The following is a 9426-nucleotide window of genomic DNA, read 5'->3' on the forward strand; positions in this document are numbered from 1 at the left end:
ATTATTTAATTTAATTTGTGCTTTAGAATGTTAATATGGCATTGTTAGTAATTAACTATGGAGTTGCTCTATTATATGAAGTGTATGATGTAATTGTTAATTTTTTTTTAATACATTAAATATTTTTTATGTTCATTTCTTAACGATATATAGAAGATTAATCTTTTTGGAGTTTATGATTACCTCTTCTAATAATATTTTCTCTAAGAATTGAATTTGAGTTCTTCTCTTAAGCATAATAAATTTTACTACTGCCCTAATACTCGTGGGTTAATTGTCAAAATTTTTTAATTTAGAGTATACTAATAAAAAATAGAAAAAACTTAAAATTGTTTTTTTTTTTCTATTTTTCCATATATATATATATATTATACAATAAACGAGGGGACAAAACTATGAAGCCAAATAACATTCTCGAGAGAGGCAAGGAGCGATAATGACATGTTGAATCGTGGAAAGTAAAAGCATTTTCTCTTTCGCAATAATTGCATGAGCAAGTGTTTCTTTCTTCGCAAAGGTTGAAACCTATCCAATATATATATATATTTTTTTCCAAATACCAAACTCAAGGAGTCAACTTGGCGAAATCCTCGTTTATATAAAGGGACCGAACCAAACTCGCTTTCCTCACCACCTCTTCGTGTCACTTAACTAGTAGCAGCTAATCCATCGATCGACTTGGCTGTCCAAAGATGGAGCCAAGAAAGGGTGCAGAAGCAAGACGCTTCGATGAAAGGGTTTATGATTCTTCTGTGGATCATAAAGGAAGGGTTCCTCTCCGTGCCTCCACCGGTGTTTGGAAAGCTTCTCTTTTTATCTTTGGTAAGAACTAGCCACTTACCTTTTTCTCATCACCGATAACACTTCTGATATTAATAGAACTAAGAGGGTTTGCTTTGTCTTTCTATTCTTTGATTGATTGCTAAGAAAAAGGGTTACAATTAAACTTCTTCATCCTTGTTTTCATGGCGACTAAACTGTTCATCTACGTGGTCTGCAGCAAAATCACTTCCACAACTACGATTATTGTTCTTGTCCTCCTCCTTAATTATGACTGTTCTGAAATGATTTTTTTTTTAAAAATATATATGAAATATTTTTCTTTGTGGATTCATTTTATCTTTCTTTGCATATAAAGTATTTATCTTTTTATGTTATTCTTTTTATAAGCATCTTTTTATGTTATTTAAAAAAGTTTTTAAGAAATTTGGGATTCTAATAAAATAAAATTCTTGAAGAGCACATAGTAAATCTTTTAGATTTTTCTTTCTTTGTGTCATTTAATTTAAGTGTTTATTCTTATTACACTCGGGTATATATACTTAATCAATAATTGATTGTCATTTTAATTAAAATTATAGTAAATTTCATATGAAAATATATTAATATAATTTTTTATTGATTAGGTATTTATACATCTTACTATATATAAGAAATTTCGTTTAAATAAGCGGTAGATTAGAATTAGATTGTAGATTAAACTAATAAGTATGAGAATGGCCAATTACTAGTGACTGATGCACTAACAAATTAAGAAAGTGCTTTAATAGAATGGCTGTTCTATTCCATTAATTATACAAAAATAAGATTCCCAATAATTATCATAAAACCAGTGGAGTCCATTGTAAATGTAAAAGCAGGACTTTATCCATTGGACGTCCTCTTCTTCTTTCTATTTCTTTATCTCACTTCTAAATGCTTTGATTCTTTTGACAATCACCAATAATATACATATGCTATTGGATGGTATACGATATAAAATGGTTTTCAATAGTGCCTCACCTATTTTAATTTATTCTTCTTGTGTCATGTGCAAATTAATTTTTTTTTTGTCATTTTTACTTAATTCAATGATACTTAATTCTACAGCTATAAAATTTGAATTTCTTTTTTTTTTTTTCATGAGACTACCCAAATACGTTTTATGCATATAGAATTGTTTAATTAGATTCTTTAGTTAAAATCATAGAAATTGAGAACTTATGCTTTGCTATTGTAGCCCTACCACTTTTATGAGGTGCAATGGGGAGCCAATAATGGCCACTAGAATACTTGCTAAGGTCCACTGATATGGCATATTGCTTGTAAGAGAAATTTTACTTATTTCTTATATATTTAAGATGCAATTATGTTTATATATTATATTTTAAATTTACAATGAATTAAATTCAATTAAGAATTTAGTAAATCTAATGTAAAAAATGAAATTATATGTCTTTTTTGATTTTATTCAATTTTTTTTAAAAGCATTTATTGTTAGGTTATAATTATATAAAATTAAATTAACAAAATTGAATTATTTTAAAAAAAATTCAATTTTCAATTTAATTAATAATTTTAAAATATTAATTTCCAATTATTGATTCCAGTACTTTTAATTAATAATCAAATTAATTTTTTATTAATTAATAATATAGTATTTAAAATTATTATTATATTAATATATTACTTTTATAAATAAAATATAGCTAAAAGTATATTTTTATTAATTTTTTTATAAATTAATATTATATAAAATATATATACATGATAATTTATAATCTGTTATTCAGTTAATTTTAAAATAATTAACTGAATATTTTAGTTCAATTATATATATATTCCTATATATACGCCTAGTATTTCCATTTTGTTTTTTACAACTCATTTGATTGATTATAGTAGCTTTTTATCTTTTGATGTCCCATATTGAAAAAGTATAGAATATTTTCACATTTGTTCTATCTATTCATAATATATATATATATATATATATATATATATATATATATATATATATATATATATATATATATATATATATTTTTTTTTTTTTTTTCTATGTATTATTTTGATGGAATGTTATATGTCCTTTGACAGCAATTGAATTTAGTGAGAGGCTGAGTTACTTTGGAATAGCAACAAGCTTGATCATTTACCTGACAAAGGTGATGCATCAAGACCTGAAAACGGGTGCCAGGAGCGTAAACTATTGGTCTGGTGTCACCACCTTGATGCCTCTGCTTGGGGGCTTTGTTGCTGATGCTTACTTGGGTCGATTCTCCACCGTTTTTTTTTCCTCCATAGCCTATCTTCTGGTAATCTCATTTTCAGTTTCCATTGTTAATACACACACACACACACACACACACATATATATATATATATATATATATATAATCAATTTACTTAATGCAGTCGATTCAATAGCTGGGTATTTTTAACAAAATTTTGAATCAAACATATCTTCATAAAATAATTAATACTTAATTTATTGCAAACTCAAAATACAATAATATATGTAAAATAAACAGATCTGTATATTTATATAATTAATCAAATTTAAATAATTTTTTTTCAAATAAAATATTACAAAAATTTTCCTAATAGCTTAAATGTCTAGAAATAATTAACATTTTCTAAAATTATTTTTGGCTTAAACAATTTTAAGTTCGATTGGCACATCCAAATTAAACTTGGGTTTCATGTCTACGAGAAATCATAAATCGATCATGTTTTATATTGAATTTAATTGAGGTTTAAACTTATATTTCATATATTAATTGCTGAAATAGATTTTAATGTCAACGATTCATTCATTCCAAACAGATTTTTTTTTTAACAAAACAAATCGTCATTTGCCTTTAAATTCCTTAGTTTTATTCTAACATATTTTTGGCAAGTAATTCTGGAATTGCGTTTCCTTTTTTGTTAATTATTTCCAATTTTGTTGATGTGAATGAACAGGGTTTGATTCTCTTAACATTGTCCCAATTCCTACCAAGTCTCAAGGCATGTGATGCAGATATTTGTCCAGAACCAAGGAAGGTTCATGAAGTGGTCTTCTTTCTTGCTATCTACTTGATCTCCATGGGAACTGGAGGACATAAACCCTCTTTAGAGAGTTTTGGAGCCGACCAATTTGATGATGATCACAGTGAAGAAAGAAAGAAAAAGATGTCGTATTTCAACTGGTGGAACTTTGGCCTCTGCTGTGGTCTCCTACTTGGTGTAACATTAATTGTTTATGTACAGGACCATATCAGCTGGGGTGTTGCAGATATTATCCTCACCGCAGTTATGGCTCTCACGCTAGTCATCTTCATTGTAGGAAGGCCATTTTACCGTTATAGGGTGCCAACGGGCAGCCCCTTGACCCCTATGTTGCAGGTTCTTGTTGCTGCTATAAAGAAAAGAAACCTGCCAAATCCTTCCAATCCTGCCGATCTCCATGAAGTACCCAAGTCGCAGATGGACCAAGGGAGGCTTCTTTGCCATACCCATAAGCTCAAGTAATTACGCTACTTTTTCCAATATATATATATATATATATACAGATTTGAAAACTCATTCATAACTCTAATTCCAATTTGCAGATTTCTAGACAAAGCGGCTATTCTGGAAGAGACAGAAAATGCTGCCGAGAAGCAAAGTCCTTGGAGACTTGCAACTGTGACCAAGGTGGAGGAAATGAAGCTTATTCTCAACATAATCCCAATATGGCTAGCTGCCTTACCATTTGGAATTTGTGTAGCACAAGCCTCCACATTCTTCATCAAGCAAGGCACCACGTTGAACCGAAAGATTGGAAATGGTTTTGAGATTCCTCCGGCCTCCATTTACTCACTTGCTGCCATTGGAATGATAATATCCGTCACCATTTATGAGAAGGTCCTAGTGCCAATACTAAGAAGGATGACAGGAAACGAGCGAGGCATCAAAATCCTTCAAAGAATTGGCTTTGGAATGCTTTTCTCAATTGCAACAATGGTTGTTTCAGCCTTGGTGGAGAGAAAGAGGCTACGTGTTGTGGAGAAGGATCCGCTGAAGGGTTCACTATCAATGGGTGTATTTTGGTTGGCTCCACAATTTCTGATCATAGGCATAGGAGATGGATTTACACTAGTGGGGTTGCAAGAGTACTTCTATGATCAAGTTCCTGATTCCATGAGGAGCTTAGGCATTGCCTTCTACCTTAGTGTGATTGGAGCTGCAAACTTTCTTAGTAGTCTGCTAATAACGGTTGTGGATCATGTTACAGAGAAATATGGGAAGAGTTGGTTTGGTAAGGACCTAAACAGTAGTCGATTAGACAATTTTTACTGGCTATTAGCGGGCATTACCACAGCAAATATGATAACCTATGTGTTGTTGGCCAGGCGATATTCTTATAAAAATGTGAATAGGAGCATGGCTGTGGCTGATTACTGTGGGGATGATTGGGCAAGCTCTGTGGCTTGAAATGGAAATTTCCCAAGTCGTGTATAAATAACATGTCTTATAATGCATTTACTTGGAATCTTAAGCCTGCATGTGTTTCAATAAATACATTAAAAGGAAAAGGAAAAAAAAAAAACTTCTGGCCTCTTATATAAGTTCCGTGGTATAAATTTTATGCATGAAGCCACTGTTACAGAAACTCTACATAGATCCTCAAAATGAAAGATTCTTTTGGTCTTCAAGGGGCAATAGTTCTTATAGACTATATGCATCCCGCTCTTACCAATTCTCCCTCACCGTACTTGTAATTGCAATATGAATTTTGCAACTAATTAAGCACTATATGAATCATTGGATTTTATATAACATATATCATGCAATCCTTGTTTAAAGATTCTTTCTTCATCTGGAGCGACTTTCCGCACTCTTGTTTTTGAGTAAATTATATCAAAATGAAAGCCACACACTCTAGAATGAAATTGTAAACTTTTTTTTTTTTTTTATTTTTTTAAGAGAGGGATTAGGGGAATTGATATTCAAATCTGGGTCTACCGAGATGAGATAATGTGGATTTAAAATCATTTTATTTCCTTTTGGTAAAATTTGAAATATTTAGGGTCCGTTTATTTCACAAAAAATATTTTGCATTTTGTATTTGGGACACTCAAGATAATGAGTCAATTATAGACACTTATTTTTCTTCTCCGTTTTAAGTGTGTTGAGGGGCCCTATAACGAAATACCATTGGATGGTAAAGACCCCAAAGTGTTTTGGAGATTGGGAGACTATGAGAGTGGCTGAAATTAGAGAAAATTTAGGCTAATTTTCAAATTTGTTAGCCTGTGTAGAGCTTCTCTTTAGAAGTTTTCTTCTTCCTCCAATTTTTTAAGCATTTTTTTTACATTCACACACTAGTTACCTAATTAATTAGTTTAATTAATCAATTAACCAAATTTGTTTTATTTTATTTGTTTCAACTCATTCCTAAACTCTCCGAGATGCTAAAGGAGTCTCATAATTCTATTGAGATCATCCAAAGAAAAGTATATCTGTGATTGGACGCCCACAAGTCCAATATTACTATTTTCATCATTTTTAGTTTTTCTGTATTTTCATTATGTTCTTGTTTGATTTATGTAGTTTTGAGTGTCCCATTGAATTCAATGAGTTATTTCCATAAGAAATAATCTTTCGAATCAAATAAAAAGCATTTTTTATTTTTAATGGTTTTTGAATTTTCTATGCTTAGCTGACTGCATTTTTATGTAATCTAATTTTGTTAATTTTATTTTCAAGCCTTACGAAATTTATTTTAGGTTTTCTGGTGATAATTTAAGATATCTAGTTTGTCATCATATTTATTTTATTTTATTTAATTTTGTATAGATTAATTATGATATTTTTATTAAAGTACTCGTCTAATTCATCAATTTTGTAGTAGCAATAGATATTTTTAATATTCTATATTAGTTGGTGCATGAAATTAGAGGTTCTTTTTCCTATATTTTAATTTAGTCACTTAAACTGGGTTCGCCAGGCCCACTCTCAACGCAGAGCTATATTTTACGCAGGGGCGAGACTCGAACCCGGGACCACATGGATTTTACGAGGCTCTGATACCACTTAAACTGAAAAGGATATCCTGTCCAGAATTACTAAAGTTCCCTGAAAAGGACTTATCAGTAAAACAAATACAACAGTTTCTCGGTATTATCAACTATATCAGGAAGTTTATTCCCCATGTGGCTTACCACACCAACCAGCTGTCAAAAATGCTTAGGAAAACTGCCCTACCTTGGAAGGAAGAACAAACAAGTGCAGTCAAGGCATTAAAAGAAGCATCTTCGTTTTTAATTTATTTTTACTTTTTACTCATTTTTTCTGGTCAATTTGCATTGTGACTGATTCAGTGAATTTTATATGCTTTTTAGGTTACTATTACTAATATTCTCTTTTTACAAGTTAAAGTTTGATATATGGATATTTGCTTTGGATTTTTTTTATTTAAGTTTTATATTTTTTTATAGAATTTTCAAAATTTTTATATAGATCTAATTTTTTTTTAAGAAATTAGGCTAATTTATTTAAAATAATACTCTTTGTTTTTGCCCACCAATTTTTTTTCTAATTTATTAAGATTTTTTTTATGAATATTAGACCTACTAGAATTAGATTCATTAATTTAATTAGGTTAGATGTTTAAATTAATTAAAATTAATTTATAATTTCAATTTTAACTTATTTTAGTTAAATAGTTAACCTTTTTTATTTGTTGTTTATTGTTTATTTAATGTTTTCTATTTTCTTTATTTAAATATTTGCCTTTTGCTATTTTATTTTATATTTTTATAATTGAATTTAATTTGTGTAAATCTTAGTTTGCATAAATTTATGATTAAGAAATCTAATAAAAGAAATAATAAGACAGATTTTAGGAATCAACAATAAAGGTTAGCCTTGTTTTAAGATAAGTCCAGGCAAAGGGAGTTCTCAGCACCTTTCCTCTCTTGTGTCCACTATTGTAAATTTAAGCTATTGGGCTCCAAATAAAAGAAGGGTAGTGGATTTCTGCAAGGTAAGTTGTCACCCACATCCCTTCTTACCAATTTATCTCGGTAATTAACTAGGTTATGACTCATTTTCTTCACTTTCGTGGTGTTAATATCCAAGCATCATAATAGTATTATGGAAATATTATGCTAAATTAAATTCAAGGGTCCCACTGATGTGGCGCAACCGCAATTGCACGGGTCGTATAAGTAATATAGAAAAGATATCGTTCCCTCGAAGAGTTGTATTAATGATTGAATTTTTGATACAAAAATTGACTAATTTAAACTAATTTTGGAATTCAAGCGATAGATTGATAGAAATTGAGGTGTGAAATCTATATATATAAAATTAATAATCTAATTACCAATATGAAGATTCAACTAAATTTACGATAAATTGAAATGAGCAAATTAAAATATGGCATGATTTAAACTGATAAGCAATTAAATTTGATTAGAAATTAACAATGATAAAAGAGCGATTCCGGAGTTTGGGAATTCATGTTCAAGCTATTTTGAGATTTTTAAATTGGTTATCCAATCTTATAGAAATTATAGGTTTTAAGGAGATTAATTCTTAAATCCTTTGAATACTCTTTCGAGTGAGATAAAGAGTGCCTTAATTAACTTAATCCTACTTTCGTGAAGTTAAAATTAATCAAGACCCATTAGGTTCTTTAATTAATCTATAAATCCTCTTAATCCTTAGTCTATTTCTAGATCTAAGTTAATTAAGTCTAATTTCTTGATTATCTATCACAGGGTTTTCTCCTTTCGGTGCTTTAACCATGGATTAAGAATAATACTTAATGGGATCCTACACTAAGCATGTCATTAAGCACACAAGAAATGGATAAAAACTCATAAAAATCACAAAATATGGATTATCCAATCAAAATCCATAAAATATCTCAAATATTACATCCCAATTCTAGAATCTATGAAAAACTACTCACTATCCATAATAATTACAAGAAATTCTGAGTAAATATGGAAATAAAACTTAAAACTATGCTAAGAACTAAGAAACCCAATACAATAGAGGTAAAAAATAGAGAAAAAAAGAAAAAAAAAACTCCAAATCTGGTTCAGAAGAGAGAAGTGACGCCTCTGCTCTGTTTTTCTGACATTTTCCCTTGCTTTCTACTCTTTCTTCCTTCCTTTCTTTCTTTTCAAAATGAGATAAGGACATATTTATATTCTTCTAACAAGTAGCCCTAAAATGGTATGTTTGAGGTGAAGTTCATGTGAGAGAATATTTCTGCCAGCTCATTATGAAGAGTTGCATAAGTTGTGTAAGCTTCTTATGCAAGTTCCATGTAAAATTGGTGGTTCCAGGTGCTTCCCATGATGTTGCATAAGCTATACAGGTTGGTCTTGCGGGTTTTTCAAGCTTTGATGTATTCTATGAAACTGTATAAGTGGACTACATAAGTTATGTAGGCTCTTATGCAGAATTCGGCAGGTTTGGAAGCTCTTTCTGTGAAGCTGCATAAGTGGGGAATAGAACTGCATAAGTTATGCAGCAAGTCATGCAGGATTTCGTGAAGCTGCATAAGCAAGGAGTGAATCTGCATAAGTCATGCAGTAACTTATGCAAGTTTCAGCCAAAGTAATTGTCTCCTCCATGAAGTTGCATAAGCAGGGCGTGAACCTGCATAAGTCATGCAGATTT

At 30.1% G+C, this 9426-nt stretch overlaps 1 protein-coding gene across 1 annotated transcript; it reads left to right on the forward strand.

Moving 5' to 3' along the window:
- Positions 1–623: 623 nt before the first annotated feature.
- LOC131177459 (protein NRT1/ PTR FAMILY 5.6-like) lies at positions 624–5284 on the forward strand. The gene is made up of 4 exons (XM_058142416.1): positions 624–822; positions 2860–3077; positions 3727–4271; positions 4356–5284. Exons 1-4 carry the CDS (start codon positions 693–695, stop codon positions 5218–5220), a joined length of 1758 nt encoding a protein of 585 aa, XP_057998399.1. The 5' UTR covers positions 624–692; the 3' UTR covers positions 5221–5284.
- Positions 5285–9426: the final 4142 nt, after the last annotated feature.

Source organism: Hevea brasiliensis, unplaced genomic scaffold, assembly GCF_030052815.1.
Source record: "Hevea brasiliensis isolate MT/VB/25A 57/8 unplaced genomic scaffold, ASM3005281v1 Scaf496, whole genome shotgun sequence".
Taxonomy (NCBI): domain Eukaryota; kingdom Viridiplantae; phylum Streptophyta; class Magnoliopsida; order Malpighiales; family Euphorbiaceae; genus Hevea; species Hevea brasiliensis.

Coding starts and splice junctions, on each gene's coding strand:
- LOC131177459 (XM_058142416.1), top strand. CDS start 693: ATGGAGCCAAGAAAGGGTGCAGAAGCAAGACGCTTCGATGAAAGGGTT. Junction 823..2,859: donor AGCTTCTCTTTTTATCTTTG/GTAAGAACTAGC, acceptor GTCCTTTGACAG/CAATTGAATTTAGTGAGAGG. Junction 3,078..3,726: donor CCTCCATAGCCTATCTTCTG/GTAATCTCATTT, acceptor GTGAATGAACAG/GGTTTGATTCTCTTAACATT.